This window comes from Bemisia tabaci, chromosome 3, assembly GCF_918797505.1.
Source record: "Bemisia tabaci chromosome 3, PGI_BMITA_v3".
Classification (NCBI taxonomy): domain Eukaryota; kingdom Metazoa; phylum Arthropoda; class Insecta; order Hemiptera; family Aleyrodidae; genus Bemisia; species Bemisia tabaci.
The window spans coordinates 19,094,003-19,117,371 of NC_092795.1; the positions used below are offsets into that span (position 1 = coordinate 19,094,003).

General features: G+C 39.0%; 1 protein-coding gene and 1 non-coding gene across 2 annotated transcripts in view; both read right to left on the minus strand.

Annotated features, from left to right (window-relative positions):
- ClC-a (chloride channel protein 2) overlaps window positions 1-21,581 on the minus strand; it is an 81,203-nt gene extending 59,622 nt beyond the window's left edge. Inside the window, exon 1 of the mRNA XM_072297969.1 lies at window positions 21,253-21,581. Coding sequence (XP_072154070.1) covers window positions 21,253-21,309 — 57 coding nt within the window. The 5' untranslated portion in view covers window positions 21,310-21,581. The remainder of the gene's footprint in view (window positions 1-21,252) is intronic.
- Window positions 21,582-22,709: 1,128 nt separating this feature from the next.
- On the minus strand, window positions 22,710-22,903 carry LOC140224350 (U2 spliceosomal RNA). The gene has a single exon (XR_011899649.1). It is a non-coding gene; the product is annotated as a U2 spliceosomal RNA (small nuclear RNA).
- Between the last annotated feature and the right edge of the window lie 466 nt (window positions 22,904-23,369).

Below are 23,369 nucleotides of genomic sequence, written 5' to 3' on the forward strand. Positions count from 1 at the left end.
GCAGAACACATTTACATCTTAAGTGACTCCTAAGAGTTCTAATTAACCCCCCTGAACGGCAGAAAGTAACCCCTGAGGAAGGGGGCCTCGCCCCCGCCAAAAATTTCTCAGGATTCCTCTTTGGTCGCAAAATTGACGTCGATTCTCCAGAAAAAGACGGTTTCCCATGTAATCGACCCCGAAGAGCTCAGGGAACATGAAATTTAGAGTCCTCGGGGTCGATTACATGGGAAACCGTCTTTTTCTGGAGAATCGACGTCAATTTTGCGACCAAAGAGGAATCCTGAGAAATTTTTGGCGGGGGCGAGGCCCCCTTCCTCAGGGGTTACTTTCTGCCGTTCAGGGGGGTTAATTAGAACTCTTAGGAGTCACTTAAGATGTAAATGTGTTCTGCTCCTCAATTTGGATGCAATCAATTTGCGATTCGGAAAGGAGCCCCGATTTTTAAAATTGGGCCCCCCGTTTAACCCCCAAGGGGAGCTAGAGGAGCTTCGGGACCATGAAATTTGGATTTCTCGAGGTCGATTACCTAGGAAACCGTCTTTTTCTGGAGAATTTACGTCAATTTTGAGACCAAAGAGAAATTATGGAGGGGGGTACTGTCCCCCTCTTTAGGGGGTCATTTTTGGGCCTTGGATGGTCCGATTTTGGATTTTTAGGGGTCAATTCCACGTGAAATTTTCCGTGCTCTTCAATTCTGATGCGATCTATCCGCAATTCGGTCGGGAACCATGACTTTTAGCATCGTGACCCCCCCCCCCTCTTTACCCCCCAAGGGGTGGTGGGGGGGGGGGTTCGGGACCACGAAATTCGGATTCCTTGGGGTCAATTCCCTATTCAACCCCGCGGTCTCCGACTTCGTACGACCTATACCAACCGAGAAAAAGGCCTGGTACGGGTGGTCTGAAACACCCTGTACTGTATGAATACCTTAAAACTCGCGCCCCTCATTTCTTTCCTCTTAAGACTCAAAAATTTTATTTTATATTTATATCCTTTTCTATTTCACGTAAGATCACGTCTTTCTCTAAGTTTGGAGGAGGGGATATTGTTTTGAATATTTGTCACTGTAATGCTTTTTCCCCTTTCTTCTTTTTCTTTTTATCATATTCAGTAATTTTATGGAAATTATTAAAACTTCTTTGAAGAATTTGACCTCAATGATGAAACGAAAATCCTGCTCTCCGAGTGCATTTATTTTTGAGCGTTTGTTGATATTTTTGTGTAGTAAAGGGCGATGCTACTTACTTAGGAGCAAGCGCTATTGAAGAGATTTTAAATACATCCACAGTTTTGAATCATAGAGACTTCAATTTGAAACAAATTACTCTGATTTCTCAACCGAGTCCAGATATTTACATAAAAATCATCAGTTGCTTTATCTGTCAATGTGTTTTCTATACATTCATTGCCTCAAAAATCAACGACTCATCACTTCCCTTGTAAGTAAAAGGAAATCAAATATCAGAGTACATCCGCAATTTATGCCTGTAAGTTATTTGAGATGCGTAATTGTTCGTGGAGATGAAGACTGCTTGACTCAGCAGGCGTTCTGAGACAGCATGAAATCGATTGGCATTTTCTTCAGCAAATGTGTATTAGCATTCATTTTCATGTATAATTAATGAACCGAACATATCAATTTTTACGTTCATAGTTATTTGTTTACTTATTCCATTCCTTCTCTTTCGGAGAAAGCAATACATATGAATAATTAAATGAAGCTTATTATGTCTTGGCACATTTCCGAGACGCGAAATAAAAGGGTCGTTCTTTAAATGCCCTTTGTTACGAAGCGATAACTATACGAGCTTGGTTGTCGTGAGGTAGTATATCCATCTTTTTGAAGGCGCTTTTTGTATTAGCGTAAAAAATTAATGATTACTGACAATAGAAATTCCTTTTGTTATCATTCTAAATCTACTTCTCGCGACGCGCCTTCAAGTGCCACATTATGAGTGTGTGAGTGAAAGGTTAACGTCGTCTCTCCTTAGAACTTTAATCTCAATTTTGTATATGCTTAAAAGTTGGCTATACAAAAGTTCAAGGCCGCAATCTTAATTTTTGAGCGAGATTTTTTCAGTGTCTCAGAGCTGTGTCTATTGTAATTTAATTAACAACGATTTTATCTATAGTTATGTCCATTGCCATGTCTAGAGGTACCTCTTATTTAATTACTGCTGCGTCTATTTACATTTGGATTGCATTTTGCAAAAAGGAACCACTATAGCATTGCAATGTTGCTAAGATTGTGCAACTTCTTTTGTCTTGGAGGAAAAACCCGATTATCCATTGATAGTTTCTATTTTACTCGCTAAAAACTGTGAATTTAAGACAAAAATTACCATCTAAATTTCATAGTTTTTCACGATTTCCGCAATTTTATTGCAAAGGACGAAGTTGCACAATCTTAGCATCATTGCAATGCTAGTGGTTCCTTTTTGCAAAATGCAATCCATTTATCCATCCTGTGCAAAGCACAAGCATCACCACCAGTCTGCTCTAAAATTAAATTGTGTGACGATATCGTTGCGAGTCCCTCTCGTGGCATTGGCGACGGTGACGGCGACGCACCTGTAGGCACCAATTCTCCCGGGACCCGAGTCAGGACGTTGCCCATTTAATGAGCGTCAAAATGCACGCGAGGAGCTCAAGCGTGGGTTCATCCAGGAGGAGCTCCGCGGTCAACCTTATTCCTTGCCGGATTTACCTATAAATTCGCTTATTTCCTATGGTATCCTATACTACAAAATGACTATATGGCAACCGTCGATCTACCCACGCTGGCAAGCGGCAAGTTTTCGCGAGACTCGCGGTCTCCTTCCACCGACGCGACGCAACGACCGCAGCCCGACGCCACTTCCGACCACAATCAAAAAGTTTTGCAGGGAGTCAAAATCCCTCTCGGCCTTTAATTACCTCACCGGAGAGAACAGCAGACTGATTACTGGCATTGATAGGGAGAGCAATAGACAAAGAACACTGTATGATTTTTCTGGTTTTTGCAGGTGGCAGTTGTGGGATCACGAAAGCAAATTATAGTTTGCTGAAGTTCTTCCTAAAGTGCTGACGAAGTAGAGGAAGGAGCAAAAAAGTGAAGAGATTATAGTGATATTATTCGTTTATTTTAATGCAATCGCTTAGCAGCTATGACCGTTGACACCTCTGTAGTTAGGTTTATTGCAAAAAAAAGAACGAATACGGAAAAGAGCAGTAAGAGGTCGAAGATGAGGAAATTAGACGGCACAATACCTTTACGATGGCATCATACATTTTTGTGGTGCTTTTTTTCCGTTACAACATCCTGATCCCAGAGAAATCCGTCCAGCGTCGCGATGGCTCTCCTTCTCTGCGGACTGTTTGAAATGGATAGACAAAGCAATGGACAAAGGAGAAAAAGAGAACATGGAGCGATTTAATTGGTGGAAGCGAGTTATTGCAATGGACAAGAAGGTAAATAATGGACGAGCTAACGGCAACCCACGAGAGACCCTAAAGTTAGTCCATCATTTTACCCTCAGTCTGTAGCTGTAGCAAACACCCATTTCAACCGATAGGATCACTCTATTTCCCTTTGTCTTCCTTGTCTATCGATTTGTCTATCAATTTCAATACTCAGCTCGTAGTGACGGCCAAATTTTCGAATCGAGTTTACTTCGAAGTTCAAGGAAAAAATAAACTTCATATATGTGTGCTGTGCATACTGAAGAGGTATAAAAGAAACGCAAAAGCAAAAAAAGTAATACTGGGATCCTTTTTTATAGAGGGACACAGACTTCAAATCATCAATTATTGAAGAACTAATTAACACATGGTGTCTAGTAGTTGTTTTTTGAACTTATCTTGCTTGCAACAATCATTATGCAAAGTTTTGAAGAGGGAACGTGGCACAAAATGCTTTAAATCACATTTAAATTTTTCCACTCAGACAGTTTACAGGTGAACTTTTCTTCATTTTTATACGTATTACGGAATGGGCACTTGGCAACGCTTCACACCCTGGCAAAGCTCTAAAGAGCAAACACTTCTGAAGCGATAACAGTGCGTTGTATTGCCAAGGCTCGGCGACATAGGTATACTGCCTTGCTAGACAAAAGCCGCGTAACTCCACGGGTAATTGCATGCGATTGTGCGGTTTTTCCCTTAAAACGACAGTAAAGCGAATGGAAAACTTGCATGCTTTCTGGCTGGTGAACGCACAGCCGTGGCAAAATTCGCAAACACACTAGAGTGACAGAAGTTGGACAAGACAAAATGAAGTAACTTTCTGTATTGTCTTTCCGGAAAAATCGCATGGAAAGGTCTGTTTTGGTGCAAGCTTTTTGTGTGTATAGAGTGTTTGCAAAAACACCGCCTTATTTTTGGTGTACACATACATTTGTGAGAGGGAAAAAAAAACGCCTCAAACATGAAAAACAAGGGGAGAGGGTCCGGTAAAATACTCGCGAAATTGGTGCCAAATAGATCTTACAAGAAGGATTCGTCTTTTTTCGAATGTTTGGATTAAAAAAAAAAATCTCATTTTGTCGACCTAAAAAACGATGCGAGGTATTTTTATCTACAGATAAGAAATAATGACTCACTGGTGAGAAATATAGGAGCAAAAAGCAAAGCAAAATACGGAAACATTAAATATTACACTCAAAGATATTGAAACAAAAACTCCATTTTAAATCAGTGGAAAATTTCAGAGCAGAAAAACAATGTTTGCTCCAAAATTTTAATTTTTTCGAATAGGTTTTTAGTATAGAAAAATATGGCCATTTTCTCAGAAAATAGACCCAGAATTATGAAATTTTATCAATTCCCGGTGTATTTTCCTTTTAATTTGAAGTAGGTATCTTTCATTTCATGGGATGTTCCCGGGTTTTCCAATAGTTTCATATTACGGGACAAATGGCTTTACTGGCAAGTTTTCCGTAGTTCTGCACGAAAAAGTAAAAACTTTTGCAGGGAGGCGACCATTAATTGTTTGGGAAGCGAGAGAATAAGTCTGCAACAATGGCTAAAGTCGATGACTGCGCATTTCCATGTATTGCAACATTTATCTCCGATTACGTTTAAGTTTTTAAGCGGAAACTTAAGAAAATTTCCTTGAAAATGTCCGTGAATATTATTGTGGATGAGGGAAAGAAAGTCCCAAAAAAGTAAGTAAAACCTTTGCTTGGTTTTCTATGAAGAAAAAACGAGTAGAGATTTGCAACGCTGCTGTCGGGAATATGTACTTTTCGACTTTAGCCATTGATATGCACCAGTTAAGGAAGTAAGGGTAAGAAAGAATGTTCAGAGACACCGTGCTTTCTGCGACTATTCAGAAGGCTTTAAAAGCAATTCTGCTCGAGTAAAATTTAAGAGGAAATTTCCATATTTAAAACGGCTCTCCACGGTAAGGACCACCGCAATGCCGCAACCATTAGACCACAAATAGACCTTGCATACTTCCACACCGCGACGCGAGTTGATGAGACGATATTCCTCGGGCCGGCCGGTGCGACCCGAGCCTGTAGTGAAAACATATCAACGAATAAGGAACGTTCAAATAGAGGAAACATATTTTCGCGGGGAGAAAGGGTTGCTTGCTAAAAAAGGTTCGCAGAATTTAGCATTCATTTTTATTCAAACAAATTTTAGTGACGGAAGTTTTAAAATTATAATACAATTATTTTTTCGTTCGTTTTTTAGAGTCGTTCTTAAACACGTAACGCTGGGAAAGGTGTCACATGATTTTTTTAAGTTACAGGGAGGGAGAGATTTTATTCAATAAGCCTCAGGCAACGATTTCGGGGACGTTTATACTGCTGTGCTAAGAAAGAACGCCGTATGAATATTAGAGAGTTGCCAGATTTTCTTTGATAAAACATGTATTTTTGACAACATCCATGCATAGTTTTGCTTGAAATTTTCAGATATTTTAGATTAAATTGCATACACAAGTGTCTGAAATTTTTGGAAAATGTTTTTCGCAATTTTTCCAGTAATTTTGGTTTTTATCGAAAGAAACTTGGCAACGTCTTAGGGCTCACACGGCGTTCTTCCTTAGCACGGCAGTATAATGCACTTAAAATTCAGTAGGAAGGGAGCGGAGACGTTACGGACCGTAACGTTTAAGGGGAGGAGGAGAATACGTTAAGTAACGCTTGGTGCTGTTTTGTTTCACCTTTTTATCGAATTAAAAGTGTTTGCTCCATTGTCCTTTTTTCTTTGAATTCATAATTGTATAGGAAAAACATTCTGATCAATATCTTGCCTTTATTTTTACTTTTCATTTTTGCCTCTGTTCATTTTTTTTACGAAGGAAAAATAGAAAGGAAAAAACTGCGAGTTAAATTAGTGATTTTGTTTATTTTTTGGAGAAGAAATCAAAATTATTGTATTTTATACGTGGATATGGACGGGCGTTATAGGTGCGTTGTTGAGCAGGAGTTCTAAAAATCCGATTTTAACTTGACGTATTATATGAATGGCACTTCCAAGATATTATAAAAATAAAAATAAAAAAAATGTCCATGGTATTGAGCAACTTTGAAGTGGTCAATATAGGATGATTGTGGACGAGCAGGTCATAGAACCAAAAAACAGAGGGAGCATCTTTCTCAACTGTTCTCTAGTCCGAGGACACATCAAAATTTCAATGAGGCTACTTGTTTTCACAAGCCCTCATCCATATGTATACACACTATTTTCGGTATATTTTTTTTTATAAGTGATGAGACCCCTTGATCCCCGCAAAAAGAGAGGAGAAGGAACTATTGAAATTGCAAAAACGAATTTTCTATTTGGGTCGTCACCGGTGAATTTATGATTCCGTGTGACGCACGGTAAAGTAACTTCGTTTGAAGTTAATGTGAATTGACCGGGTGTGAAGTGAGCAGTGGCGTGGCGTGAATGATCGATTATCGATATCCCTCCATTTGAAGCTAGCGTAGAGAATCGATTATTAAGGTGTTCGTTGCGAACACTCTATTTATCGATCCTTTTTTATGGATTTAAATGGCAGATCAATCGATATATCGCACAGCACGCCACGCCGCTGGAACTAAGGTCGAGCTCACTCAGAGATTAAATTAAACGAGTAAAATGTCATCAAGAGGAAGCGCAAACTATTCGCCGGTAAATTTCCACAATATGCTTTCATTGGCACGCGTATCAATCTTCACGGGGCTAAATGTGGAAAGAGCTGAACGATAGAATACCCAACTTCTCCTCGTCTCCGATTAAGAAATTGCGAAAATCATACAAATTACCATTAATGCTGCGGATCGAGAGACATTTTAGTTTCACGTTTATTTTAGTCTAGGGTTTCAATTTTGTTGTCTTAAAAAGTAGCAGGCATATATTTAAGCGAGATTTACTATATCCAAAATAGAATCACACCTAATATGGAAATGGGATGACCTAGAATGATGGGATGAGGCTCTTGGAAAAAAGAAAAAAGGTTGAGGTTTTCTATTGTGCGTTCAGTGGAGGAGGTTGAATGGAAATGTTAGACGACATACTGCGTTGTTTATATGTATAGGGTGTCTCATATTCTTGGTACAATGAATTACTGAAGAATGGTCGTGTAAGAATAAATCAGACTATTCCTTGAGAACTTAAAAAAATACTGTGGTTTAAGGCTCGGGATTAATAAAGTTACAGAATATACTGTCTCTCAAAATTCGTTGCAAATCGATAGAATTTTCCTCGCACCTCATTATGCACTCAGTGTGTTTCCTTCTGTTTATTTTTTACCCTCTATTTCATACCTTTATTATTATTTATGACGTTTTTGAAGTAAACATGGCTGGTCTCAGATTATTCTTAAAATTCAATATTTCATCAAAAAAGGGGGGAATATAAGAGGATAAACTAAAATTGTGAAAAACACTTGCTTGATGTCAATTCGGAGGATTAGGTATATCACTGGCGTATTGGTTTATTGCAATCCCGAAAACCATTCAATACATCATTCCGATAAATTTTTACCAAATTTTTATCAAATATTGGTGAACATAATCTCTTTCCTTTCGCCCCTTCTGAGTAAAAAACGTGCCACTTCGGAAACTTATGCAGTCATTTGACCTTATGTTCAGCTTAACACGAAAGAACATGATGCTCTAACTGTACATTAAATAAAATATGTTATACAATAAATTGCGATGACACTGCTATTTACAGTTTTGAATGGTCCCCTGATCTCGTTCATATTACCAAAAAAGATTCATATAATAGTTCCAGAATAATGAGCAGGAGGCGCATTACCCGCAGGAATCGAGGAGTCAAGTAATATTAATTCTCGAGCCTTCATGCTCCATAATTAATTTACTCTCGCTGATTCGAAAGATAGGTCATCGGAAATTATGTCAACTATCTGAGATAAGACGGAAAGAAAAACATAACAGCTGTCTTCTGAGACTCCGAGGTTGAGCCAGGATGATGCAATCCGCAGAATTTTTTACAAGTCATTTTTGTTATAGTTTCAGGAATTCGGGGTCAAATCTGATAACTCGATATCGCGGCATCAAGAATACATCAAGACAGTTTAGATGAGCATGATATAAATAGGTCAAAATCAAACAATCATTTGACCCATGAGCTCTTAACCCGTCCGATTTTGTCACGAGATAATAGCTGCCGGGTAGAACATAAAACTTTTGACGTACACGGAAAAAAAGGTTGGTGGTGGGGTTATTATTTCCTCATAGGATTGAAATCCAGAAAATGCATAGCCACTCCCAGATATCTGATAGTACAGTAACAGCCAGTGGATTAGATAACACTGCCGGACATTCGGTCCTGGCTGCCAGGCCTGGATTTCAAAAATGTAGTCAAGGATCTTTTTTTTTACCTGAAAGATTTACCGATTGAAAATGTGGCAATAGATGTAAATTAGCGGACTGTAATGAATGAGTTCTGCATTCGAATACTTTTGCGGCTACGAATCAGAATCGATCGGCTATCAGAATTGATAGGCATACAATAACGTCAATGTCCACAAGGAATTGATCTATAATTTTGATATTACAATGAAAAGTGGTCGTTTCCCCTGTGAGAAAAAATTTGACATTTCGAAAATTGAGACGCTTCGGGGATGATTTTGAGCTGATTTGCATAGAAAAGTCATGCAAATAAAATTTCAAAGACCGGAATACGAAGTTATTTCGCTTACTTTTCTTACACTTTCTGAAGAAATACCGGAGAAGTTACCGAATTGGGTAGTTGCGCCGGTCACAAAATTAAATTTTGATGATTTCAGGTTACTAATCAGTATAAAATATTGCAATTTATCTAAACACCAAATTTCCACGTACAATATAAATGGAGTTATTGTCCCTTAAAAAACACGCCTTGTGACGTCATCCACCGCGGTATAATGCAGGGCCGGATTTACCTGCTTGCCGCCCATGGGATGCCTGTATTTTGCCGCTCCCTTCTCTTTCCTTTTGAAACATCAATAAAAACCATCAAATGAACGTGCCAGCGGGGGCGGGGTGCATAAGACGCGTTTACTTGTGTTGAACACATTTTTTTGCGAAAGCCTTGTCAACATTACTATCAAAAGCTCACGGAACTTTGCGCGAAAGTTAAGTTTCGTCAACCTATCTCTGTGTGGACAAGGCCTTCCATTCATAAGAAATGAACGAAAAAATTATGAAAGAACAAACGTAAAAGTGGATTAATGAATTTAACTTCCGCCGCCGCGCCGCGCAGACCGCATCGTGTTTGACGCAATGCGTGAAGTATTCACGAAGTCTTGTAGGCGCTATGCGTTTCACGCTGATCGCATTGTGTTTGCCGCAATGCGTGAAGTATTCGTGCAGTCTTGTAGGGGCTAATATGTGTTACATGATGCCGATCGCCGCGCTGAGGGCTTCTCCTTTTCATCTCAAGTCCTCGTTATCGTTTCTCTCTAAGTCGCGCCGTTCCAGGCCAAATTGCGTGTTTGGTTTCTCTCTTAACTCAACTAATTAAAGGTGCTATCTCTTGTATCACTGAAAGACGACAAAATTAGAAATTACTTTACCCTCAGAAAATTAGAGATTTTGTCGCCTTTTATCGTTTGTAATTTTTTTTCTAAATTCGAATTTTCTATACCTACATTTAAAAAAATTTCAAAAGAGGGTTATTCAAAATCGGCGATTTTACCCTACGCTTGGATTTTGCCCGGAGTTGGATATGTTGTTCCCTATCACAAGACACGCCTTTTTCCGGCATTGGCAAGTTCACCCGAAATTTTTCCCGCGCGCTACAGCGTTGCCAAGTTGAAAACAGGCAAATTCCGTAAGTGGCATCAAAATTGAGCTATGAAGTTGCGGTTTTAACGAAAATTCTCTAAAAATTACGCACTTTTAGGATATGACCATGTTTTTAATGTCGCATTAATTTTAACATGCATTATTGCCAAATTTCCGATTTTTAAATTCGACAAATGCTACATATTCGCAAATACCCAAAAAAGCTATCTTCAAATTTGAATAAAAAGTTGTCTAATCGATAGTTCGTTCGATTCCGCATCCATCGATATATTATAGCTCGCTGGGAAACTTTTGGTTCGCGAGATATCATCATTTTTGTGAACAGCTTTATGGAGCGACGACGCTTTTTGAGTCCGGGCGGATAGAAATTTTAGCCTCCAAAAACACCGGGTAGCATTAATTCCATGGTTTCCTATGTAATTTTTGGCGCTGAATCCGAATTTGACCATTTCATAAAAAAATTGTCACCAAGATGTTGCCAAATTTGGCAAAAATTGCTTAAAATCGGCCTTTTTGGCGGATTGTAGCCTGTGACTTGCCAGGAGTTGATCAGACGACAAAATTGGTTATTTCCACAGTTAAAACTCGTTAAACTATCTACAAGCTGAGTCAAATTCTTTCTGCTCACGGTAAAATTAAACGCGCGACAAGCAGCAAACTGAAAAAAAGACACCAAAATTGGCGCTTTTTGCGGTTTTTGTCGTAAGTTTCTTGTTTTCCGATTAAGAGAATGTTTCTTAGGAAAATCCTAATTACGCCGAGTGTAACGACAAACTATTGTATTGTTACATATATAGATAAAGAGCCGCTTTAACAGCGGTCTCTCGGGCCCCGCGACGCCTAACCGCCATTGTCCCTTGTCCACCCACAGGTCCTCAGTAATTTAGAGCGCCCTTGTTCCTTTTTAAGCCCCTTATTGTCCTTTCCTGGGCGTCTTCTTCAGTTTGGTGTCGTTACTTTTTTCTATTAAACTCCATTATCTCAGAATTATAAAATAAAATTGTATTCTAAATATAGGGTAATGAATAATAACGGTCAAATACCGCCAAAATTCAACGATTTGTACGTAATTTTGGCAATATTGCAATGCGTCTTGTCTTGTTTTAATGAAGTCTGTCTGAGGAGTACATTTTATTCATTAATTTTTAACAGAAAATTTTCCATTATTGTTTCAAAATGTGGTTTATTGACACGATTCGATAAAACTCACTATTTTATGAATTTTTCCTCTCTGAACTAAATACCCTAGTTATTAGTATATATCTAAGTTGAAAATTAAATTATTCTACAGAAGTGTATTATTTTGCAAGAGAGATACATTTATAAAATTTAAAAATAAGAGGTGAACAAAGAATATAGGACAATAATATCGAAAAAACCAGCGAAAATTAAAGTATTTTGTTTAAGCTTGGCAACATTGGAATATGTTCGATCTTATTTTATTGTTCAATTTTATTAAATTCTGCTCATGTTGTTCATTAGTATAGTCAAGAAACATTCTCTTAATCGGAAAACAAGAAACTTACGACAAAAACCGCAAAAAGCGCCAATTTTGGTGTCTTTTTTTCAGTTTGCTGCTTGTCGCGCGTTTAATTTTACCGTGAGCAGAAAGAATTTGACTCAGCTTGTAGATAGTTTAACGAGTTTTAACTGTGGAAATAACCAATTTTGTCGTCTGATCAACTCCTGGCAAGTCACAGGCTACAATCCGCCAAAAAGGCCGATTTTAAGCAATTTTTGCCAAATTTGGCAACATCTTGGTGACAATTTTTTTATGAAATGGTCAAATTCGGATTCAGCGCCAAAAATTACATAGGAAACCATGGAATTAATGCTACCCGGTGTTTTTGGAGGCTAAAATTTCTATCCGCCCGGACTCAAAAAGCGTCGTCGCTCCATAAAGCTGTTCACAAAAATGATGATATCTCGCGAACCAAAAGTTTCCCAGCGAGCTATAATATATCGATGGATGCGGAATCGAACGAACTATCGATTAGACAACTTTTTATTCAAATTTGAAGATAGCTTTTTTGGGTATTTGCGAATATGTAGCATTTGTCGAATTTAAAAATCGGAAATTTGGCAATAATGCATGTTAAAATTAATGCGACATTAAAAACATGGTCATATCCTAAAAGTGCGTAATTTTTAGAGAATTTTCGTTAAAACCGCAACTTCATAGCTCAATTTTGATGCCACTTACGGAATTTGCCTGTTTTCAACTTGGCAACGCTGTAGCGCGCGGGAAAAATTTCGGGTGAACTTGCCAATGCCGGAAAAAGGCGTGTCTTGTGATAGGGAACAACATATCCAACTCCGGGCAAAATCCAAGCGTAGGGTAAAATCGCCGATTTTGAATAACCCTCTTTGCCGCCCCCTATAGATTTGCCATCATGGGCCGCGGCCCATGTGGCCACCCCCTTAATCCGGTCCTGGTATAATGCTTACCATGGTCCTCTACTTTGATTTTATCTGTATTCCAAGTCGCGCAACTGTGCGTATCCCTGATTTATAAAAGCAATGCGGAGGATACCATGATGTGTACTATCACCACTACCCACGGTGGATGACGTCATTCATAGTCATACCGTGTTATTTGAAAGGTGATATCTTCGTCAATATTGTACGTGAAAAGTAGGCATTGGGACAGATCTTATTATGTTTTGATAATCTATGAACTTTAACCATCAAAACGCGACTCTGTGACGAGCGCAAATGCCCCAGTTTATCGGGAACTGGCCCCCCTGGCTCCCTCAGTTCTACCAATGCAAGGAACACTACAGGAGACAGACAAGGTGCACAATCCGCAGCAAAGCCATAGACACTATTAGCCGAGTGTGAGGTAGGTAAGAGTCAAAGCAAGAGCACGTTTCATGTAGCAATAAATAATTGGTTTCATTCTTAAGCACTCGTGACGTGCGCTTATCACATGCGTCTGGAATCAAACTCTCGTCGTTCAAGTGCTCCGCGTATATGCATGGTTTCTTTTCTCATCTCGGTGTGCAAGATTGCCCATCGATGAAAACACTGTATGACAGCTTGAGGCTTTGTGTGGCACAAGCAATGCTAAAATCTATTTAGAATCTGGGATGCTCGCCGACATGGTACCAACTTGGTCTCAATATTGTCTCACGATGGTACCGTACGTTGATCACTGTTGGTTACTTCGACCAAGATGGTACCGTTTTGGTAAATATTTAGGAAATAAGATTTTAAAATTAACAGAGCAATTATAATACTCACTTCCCGCATGTCACGTTGGCGTCAACATGGTATCAAATCGATTGGCGTCAACTCGACCATGCGTTAACATGGTTATAATTTTAGCCGCAGGATTGGCTGAGGAGGATAATTTTTTTTTGAGCACTGTTGAATTTTCAGGAGAAAATCGTAAGAGGGGCTTTTCCCAACCCTTGGGAAACTATCAAAATTCTTTTACGAGATGTCTCCTGAGATGAGTTCTTTTTTCTTTTTCGTTTCTTTTCAATATTTAGAATCCTCATTCAACTCCTTCATATACCTACGTTGTCCTTTACTTGAAAAAGAAAAGTGTTTATCTGTGGGATGATTGTTGGAGCTTATATCAGTATGACAAAATGTTGAAAATCAATATATAACAATGTCATCAGTGTAATCAATGCGTTGCGCACTTGAGGGTAAGCCCTTTCTTGTATTGCTGACATAACAGAAAATAGTTGCATTCCTTCATTGAATCCAACTATTAGGGAATCGCTAAATAGAATGGTTCTATCTACGAAGAGAATTTGGAAAAACAGCGCATGGTCTAACCGAATGCCTCAATAGACTGGTCTTTTTAACTCCTTTTTAAAATCCGCTATACTTACACTTACACTGCCTCCGTGGTAAAAATTGGCAGTAGAATCTGTGCCCCAAAATACCATAGACCTACAGCCGGCTGTAAGATTTCCAATAGCTTCAATAACCGGCTACACAATTACATATAGCCTTTTATAGTCGATGGCGATTAAGCAACAGCCAGGCGATAAAGTGTATGCTAAACGTTACTAATTATGGATGCTAGGACTTAGTGAGTTTTTGGACTACCGCTCTGTTTCTGGGCCGTAGTATCTTGATTTATTTTGCGAGAAAAGCTCCGTACTTTTGAAAGAGGCCTGCCATTCCTAATATGTTGGAGCTCCTTCAATTCCGTATGATACTGTGCAATACTTCTGGTATGAAATAGTTGCTTCAGACGCCGTGGCACGCTGCGGCGCGGCGGGCGGGCAGAGAGTGCGAAACGCGCATTGGCGCCTACAAACCTAACAGGGATACTTCACGCATTGCGCAGTGCGTAAAGTATCCCTGTTAGGTTTGTAGGCGCCAGTGCGCCGCCGCTCCGCTTTGTGTTGGGCTCTAATATTTAATCTCGCGGAGTCATCGTTTATCAACTCATGATTTTGAAATGTTTGCACATCCTGTATGGATTGCTCTCATTTTAATTGATGAAAAAAAATATGTGTTAAAGGAAAATATAATAAGTGTTTTGTAAATATTAAGGTGGTTCCCAATCAAACTTAATGATTTCCAAAGCACACGAATTTCTACACAATTTCTTATAGCCTTTTATAGCCGATGGCGATAAACTGTATATCCCGTTGATAGGAACTATAGCCCGGCTGTATAATTTTTTATAGCTTCGTATGGCCCGGCTGTGTGATTTTCTCCGCTTTTTACAGCCAGCTATATGATTTTCTATCACCCTCTCTAGCCGGCTATAAGAATCCCTATGGTATTTTGAAACGCAGCTCCTATCACCAATTTTTACCAGGGCTGTCTTTAAAGGTAATCAAATAAAACAAACGTAAGAACGGAAGACGCGATACGTTACTTTTTTCACAAAAGCAAATGTCAAGCGTAATCTTAAATAAGAAGCTTAACACTTGAACTTTTCGTTTAGTATCGTTTTTCAACACTAAAAACAGTTAAACCACGGGCCTTGTTTTCTGAATTTTGCTGAGAGCATCTACGTTTACCTCCTTGAAAATTCCGACGAGGATCAGAGAGAGTGATAAATTTTAAGGTAGGACGAGGACGCGGAGTTATAAAAACAAAGGCTAGGAAAAAGTTGCCGGCGCCTTGATCCGGCCACAGCCATTTTCTCTCATAGAGCATCCAGCCTCACAATCAGTTGCTACCGGCCACGGGCGATTTTAGAATGACCACCTGAGAACGAGCGACAAAACCGCCGCGTTGGGGAAGAGGGCAGTAAGTGCGATCCGGAGTGAGCCGCGAAGCGCGCGAGAGCACCTGCTGGCTGCAGTTCGAGCTGGGATGGACTTACTGCTGTCTTGCGGAGGACGGCAGGAAAGTGAGAGTAATCCGCGTGCCGACAACATCATGAAAGTGAAGCCGGTCATCGAGCCCCATGACTGGACGTCCTCGCCCTCACTTACTACACCGAACACCGATCGTAATATGCACATTACGTTCAGGAGTAATCACTCATTTTTGAGGGAATCAACAAAATAATTTATTTGAACTGAATGGAACATAAAAAGACCTCGCATATTTTTTTCAACAAACCGACGGTGAAATTCCCAAACCACGCATCTCGTATGCGGTGTTTAAAAAGCTCCGCTCCTATTTTGTTTTTTTAAAGGAGAAAAAATCGGCATCATTCTTTTAAATTTTCTCAGAATTTTTGTCCAATTTAGAAGAAAAACCGCGACAGTTTTTCAGACTTTTAATGGAGTAGTTTTCCATTTAAAGCAGAAAGTATGACAGGAAATTTGCAACGTTGCAAACCGAGATACGTGGTTTGGAAGTTTCACCATCGAAATGTTATGCAAAATGGTATATTGATGGTGTGATTCCCAAACTACGGACCTCGATTGCGGAATTTAAAGTTCTTCGCTTTTGTTCTATTTTTTTTATAAAGGAGAAGTAATCAGCATCATTCCTCGGAATTTTCTCGGAATTTGCTTTGCACAGAGAATAAAAATCGCGGAAGCACTTGAGTACTGACATTGCGTGGTTCTCTATTTAAAAAAATCAAGTATAACAGGAGGTCTGGAACGTCGCAAACCGAGGTACATGGTTTGGGTGTTTCACTATCGATATACGCATCGAATATTTTACGCAGAATTTTTAGGAGGGCTAAAAATTTGATACATACATGGAGGAAAAACACTTCGATTCTCATCAATGAACACCAGAGTTTTTTCGTTCATGCAAACGCGGTATTTCAGTCATAGAGGCAAAAATTTGGTTAGGCTACAAAAGAAATCAAAACAAAGATGGGAATTCCTCTTTGCAACGCCTATACCAAAAAAAAGCTCCTCCTCCAATGTGATACTGGTCTAGCATCGATGAGATTTTGAGTAAAAACATCTGCGATTTGGTATTTTGTTTGATGCAAAATCTAACATGCGTCTTTCTTTAAACTATTGATTGGGGAAGGAATTCGTCGAAGACCTCTCATGAAACAGATGGAAAGTCTGGCTCTTTTTATCAATAACCCAAATTGATAAAAGGCGCCCTCTGCTTTCTCTAAATTACTCTCCGGTTTAATCAGGGGTCATGACTTTTGATATACCCGTGCAATGAATAAAGAGGCCTCTAAAAGATTTTAATTACATTTTTAATGTTCAGCATTGGTGCATATGCACGTCTATTGTAGACAAAACATGACGGATGATGGTGGCTTGCTTATTAGAGGGGGAAAATATGTGAGTACCTAATCTTGAAAACCTCCACTGTAGTGCTTAGGAAAATAAAAGTATGTGCGACATGTAGGTTTTTTTGCGTTTCTGATGAAAATGAGGAACCGGCATGGGCATTAAATTGGCTTCTCATGGGCAGGTCGTAACATAGCCTTTTATCGTTCATGCTATCAAAATCAAGCTTATTGACTGCATGTATGCACTCTCTTTTTGAAATTTTTTGAGTGAAAATGTTTACTTTTTGCAGTTATTCTGCACAAACTATTCTTTTCCATAGCATGGCTGGAGGCAGATGCTTAAAAATCAATTAGCTCACCTGGAATAGGACGTCGTCCATACCTTCCCTCGTTACAGGTGCATTTTTATGGGGAGAGGAATAAGACACCTGAGGCTGGTGGCGGGTGGCCTGCACAATGATCTGACTAAAAGGGGGGGGGGGCAGAAAACTGCCATTTTTGCAAAGAAAACTATTTGACGGCTTAACGTGGGAAAATTGCTAAAAATTTGGAAGAGGCTACTGCTCGAGGTAATGAAATTCTCGAAGGAGAAAAGTAAAAAAAAAGCAAGAGGAAAGCGTTACTTGATTGAAACAACGTCCGTTCAAAAAAGAATGCTAAATTGAATTTCTTTCAGCACTGACTAGTGAGTTGTTTTGAGAATTCTATACCCTTGAGGATTAGTTTTTTAGTTTAGAAATTCAATTTCAAAAAACAAAAAAAAAATGACTAGGTACTTTAGCTTTTAGATAAACAGTTGCATTGTGAAATAACTCAGAAACGATGAAAAAAAATTTAATGGGAAATTATCTCGCCGACAACGTCGCTTTTAGATCTCTATACCAGCTTGGATTGAATGAGCTATTGTTGAAATGATAATCCAACCAACGGTCATAAAATCGTTATCAAATCCACCGTAAGTCCTTTCATACTGTTTTTTTTTTTTTTTTTTCCACGGGGAATATTCACCGGTTCTCGTAGGTACAAAAACATCATTGGGCACCTCTCGGGTAATCTACCTACCAAGCGATAAATCAAGTCAATTTCAGAACAAAAACCTGCACGACATTTTTTTTTACGAAATTAGGTAATCCTCTTGAATGTCATGAGAATGTTTCCATTGACACTAGAAACAAAGAGAGTGCAAAAATGACCATTGCATGGTTTGTGGTGGTTGTGCAACTAATAAATGATAAAAATAAAGTTTCATTGTTTTAAAGTCATGACTTTCTAACTGCGCTGAAAAATTGAGCTCGCGAAGTGTCAGTTGGTAGAAATTGCACGAATAAGCGATAAATGACCCGGCCATGGCGATATTGGTAAATAAGCGTATTATGGGAACATTCACTCCGTTGAATTGTGTTCTCGCCTAATGTTTTACTTCGTTATTCCTAATGGCTCAGATTTGATTTTTATGACATGTTTTCTTTTTCTTCCAGGTACCTCATTTTGAATCAAAATAAATCACTTCGATCGATCAATGTCAAAACTAGATTTTATTGGTCACGGCTCATCCGAATAGAACCAAAAGTAATTTGCGGTGCACCTAAGACTCTGGAAAGTCTTATTCCCTCAACAAAAAGGTGAAAAACAGCTCCTCAAAGAAATGCAATTTTTTTAATCGTTTCCCGTTAGAGGTCACTTTTTGCTGTTTTATAAAAATATCAACTTTATAATCATATTATAGCTAAAAATCCTCCTCCACTCAAATAAAAATAGAAAAATGAGCAAATTCAGCGAAATTACAATGCCAGCTCTTGATTAATTTCTGATAAACGCGATGGAACTCTCTTTTACGTAATCCCTTCATGTTTCTCTAGTTATAAGATACCAAATCTGCTAGAAAATCCTCTTTGTTTTGCAAATAAGTAAGAAATGTTTGCCTGGTTTTGGAATTCCAATTTTTGTTTTTTTCTTTGAAAAAAAAAAAAATTAAATTAGGTTTTAGGTTTGGAGTAAAGGATGATTTCTAGATTTTCAAAAAAAAGAAAAGAAATAACAACACAGGAAAAAAAACACATTGGATCTAGAGTCCAGACTCTTAAAAACATCGACAAGAAAAAGTACTCTTGATTCAATCAGAATCTAGCTTATATCAAGAACCAAGCCTCTTAATTTAAGCGGATTTCGTTTTGATAAAAGCAAAAATCCGATTGAATAAAGAGTATTTTTTCTTGTCGATGTTTTCAAAAGTCTGGACTCTAGATCCAATGTGTTTTTTTTTTCCAGTGAACCCCCCAATTCCTTCATGCATTATATATTATATACGTCCCTCTCTGCGCATCTTTCTGATAAAATTCAAATTTTCTTGCAAGCTTGTGACTAGTTTTCTTCAATTTTTTTGAGTTTTTTCCTCGTACAAGACGTGCTTTCTCCGCTCGTCATACAGCAATGCATGCAGCATGTAACCAACCGTATTCGACCAGTTCAATGCGAGCGTTCACGATAAAACGTGGCTGTAATCAAAGTTTCTTCACCCACTGCTACATCGCGTCGGATTCCGATAGCCTGCACTTATCAGAACAACGCTTTTCAACAACCAACAATAAGTAGGTGTTGATTAAAATTCGAACAGAGGAGCGTTGTTGGCTTACGAAATTAGTCGGGGTATCCAACCATCGCGGGCACTCGCGACGAAACCAGTGGCGGTTGCTTCGCGATGTATCGATTGTCACACCATTTAAACCTATGGAAAAGGATCGATGAATAGGGTGTTCGCAGCGAACACCTTAATAATCGATTCTTTACCATAGGTTTAAATGGCATAACAATCGACATATCGAAATTCACGCCACGCCACTGGATGAAACCACGAGCTGGGACCCAGGACGCACAGGATCCATAAAAAAAACCAGTTCTTTAGCACCTGGATCCGACACCTAACTGATCATGCACTTGTCCCGCTCATGGCAAAAGTCCAATAACGATAAGTAACATTCGCTACATTGCAAATTCACTGTTTCCGTTTATTCTTTTCTCAGATCACTGCGGCATGCACAATTGGACCGCGTTTAGCAGAACACTGGAAAAAAAACACATTGTATCTAGAGTCCAGACTCTTGAAAACATAGACAAGAAAAAGGACTCTTGATTCAATCAGATTTAAGCTCAAATCAAAAGGAAATCCGCTCAAATCAAGAGACTTGGTTCTTGATTTAAGCTTAAATCTGATTGAATCAAGAGTCCTTTTTTTGGTCAATGTTTTCAAGATTCTGGACTATAGATCCAATGTGTGTTTTTTTTTCCAGTGAAAAGAACCAAACCACATCAGCTTTTGATAAATTTTACTGGGAAATTTAATTTTTTACAAGAGAGCGTATGAGCGGGTTCCTTTGAAAATTTCAAGGAATTTTTCGTACTCTACAGAAAATTCACTCTTTGTACAAAAATACGCACAGCCGTTTTCATGTAAAAAATTCAATTGCACGATTAAATTTGGCAATAGCTGATGTGGCTTGGTTCCTTTCTACTCAATGCAGTCCAATTGAATTCCGAACTGCCCGAATTCGCATTAGGTTTTCTTTTACTTAAATCAGAAGGAGAGAAAAATTAATTAAAAACTAGGATGCAAAAGCATAGTTTAGGTGTATGCTCTGAATAATTACTCCTTATCTGCAGCTTTTATTATGCGTTCTTTCGTTTCTATTTGACAGTTTTTTGCGCTTCTAATCGCTAGTGCCAAGTAGAGAAAAATGATGCTCCTTGGATTGAGGCCTCAACCTCTAACTTTATCAGTGTTTTTACAAAATTCATCGGATTCTGCGAGAAAAATAAGAATTCAAAATTTTCCGAAGAAAAAAGGAGTCTTATCTGTTTATATATTGATTACTGAACTCCGATGTGAGGTCTCAAAATATCTGCCCCTTTTTTTCATTTTTGAAGAAAATTTCATTTTTATTTTTTTTTTAATCTGTTGGCTCAAAAACGAACCGAATCCCCCAAACTATTCTTCACGATACCAGTGATCGACAAAGCTGAATTGTTTGTCTTCGAAAAAAATTGCCCCCTACGTTGAATTTTTTGTCGCGAGCGGCAACGAGTCGATCCACCTCGCAGTTTTCCAAAAAAAATTACGTGACTTCATTTAAATGTTGCAAAATTTTCATGGGGATAATTTTAAGTATTTGTTTCAGGAAACTGTTGGGCATTTTTCACAGAATTTTTCACAGGCAATAATTCCTCTCGCAAAAGTTAGTACAATTTTGGAAGTGATTGCACACTCGCATTTATGTAAAAAAAATTGTGTGTTTTTTAGTCACTTTTCCAACCTTTGAATTAAGTTACGTCCCTTTGACTGGGACCCAAGGAATTTTGGGGGGAATGGGGGAAAAAACTCACCAAAGTATGAAGGTACTCATGCTGGTCGGAGGGAATCCTTGAAATTGAGGCATCCATCTTTCTCAAAAATTGAGATTGCGGGGGTGAAAAAACTCAACAACACTCACTTAACAACCACACAAGCACGGTAAGCATGTCTGCTACGTACGAAACATTGAACGACAGGGACGGATTCGGTGGCGAACATGATCACGTCACGCACATAACCTCAACAAAACCACGTTTCGAGTCACGAGGTGGTCGCGCCGGTCCGCATACTTCCTAAATCAGTACGCAGATGTTAACTAAGCGAATTAAAATGTTATAATAAGCGGCCGAAGAAAACGCGCCGCACAAGCGCTACCTGGCGAGTCTTCCAAACAACTCCGCTACCGAGGTCAAGTTCGCGCTTTGGAAGTCTCGCGCTGCCACACAGGTAACCGAACTAATAATAATTGATCACCGCAATAATCAGGTTCAATTTCATTGAATTTCCCCACGGGGCAGGGGAAACCCGCGCGGAGTGAAGCGAAATCCCCCCGGTTTTTTAACTCTCTGGTTTTTTGTGATCTCTCCTCATGAGCTAGATCCAGATGTAGAGTGCAGGATTTTTGAGCCCCTACATGCAACTTGAGCGGCTGTGCTGAGGGAATAAGCCGCAGAACATTCGATGCTTGTAAAAATCCCCCCCCCCCCCCCCCCCCGGCATTCCGATGTTTGTTTTTTGAGGAAAATTATGTATATTTTGCCTCGAAATTTTCACAATTTTAGATTAAATCGCCCCTGAATTTCTCTAAAAATTTTAATTTTGTCGAAGAAAAGACACCAACCGGAAGCTAATTAGACGTAAGTGTGGTACGGGATCTGTAAATGAAACCTTATAGCCTCCCGGGATGGGTGAGGCAACCCATACAGCTTGTGAACCTCGAGTCCGTTTTTATCCCGGCTCTCAGGCCAGGAGCGTTGAACTTGGAAGCTACTTTCGCTTTTAGCTTAAGCTTCTGTCGTATTTGAAAAAGAAAAAAAAGAATGTGTCTCGAAAAAAAATTAAAAACGTTTAAAGCAGCAAAAAAATGAAAATAAAGACTTCATAAAAAAAAGTACGTAAAAATACAGAGAAAAATAAACCGATGAATTTAAAATAAGAATAAAATGGAAAAAAAAAAAGTTAAAATAAAAGTTGAAAAGTAAAAAATAAAAATAAAAAGTTTAAATGAGCGATGTGTAAAGTAAAGTACTCGAAAAAAAAATTGTAAAAAAAAAAGAAAATTAAAATATGAAAGGGAGTTAGGAGAAATTACCGAAAACGAAACATTAAATGACCAAATCTGATCCTGCCTAAATTAGAAAACTTAACCTCTTAATTACTCCGAAGAAAGGTTATTATTTATGATAACAATTTCACGCTAGTCCTCAATAATATGCTACTGCCTCTGTAATTTTCTTACTGTGTTTTGATTGCTTTGGGTGATGAGATATATTATTGGACCGATCCCGGCGGTACTGCAATACCGGGCCGATCCGTGGCAAAGGTGGAGCAAGCCCCTGACACTTCGCCTGTTTCCAAAAATAAGTTTAATATACTGGGTCCGCAGTGCGGACCGTATCAGATATTAAGCTGATAAGAACAGATACTACACTTTGATCTTAGCCATTAAGGCCGAGAAGCGATACCGTAGGATGCGTTTCCAACCCATGCCGTCCTTACCAGCCCAACGACAGCTTATAGGAAGCGCACTTTCCAGACGGTATGGTGCGACACTTATACGTCCCGTTTTCATGAATTTAATTTCAAAAAACGCCGAAAAAAATAATCTATAAAAAATTGTCCATTCCTGAAAAAAATTTAAAATCATTATTAGGGGAATTTTCAGTAAACCTAGAGAATATTATTGGCATTAGATAGTGTACTCTGTTGAGCGGGAAAGGAACTAGAAAGGTGGATGGGTGAAGGGCGTGAGGAGAGGAGAAGAGGAGGTACAAGGAGGAGGTGCTATGGACGAGGGGGGCAGAGGTGTACCGCGGTGGATTTCCCCCACAACGCGCCGGTCGCGTTCCGCTCGGTGGGATGGCAATATCCTCGTTATGGCTGAGAGCATAGCACAATGGGGCCGAGTTTGGCAGAAAGGAGCAAAAGA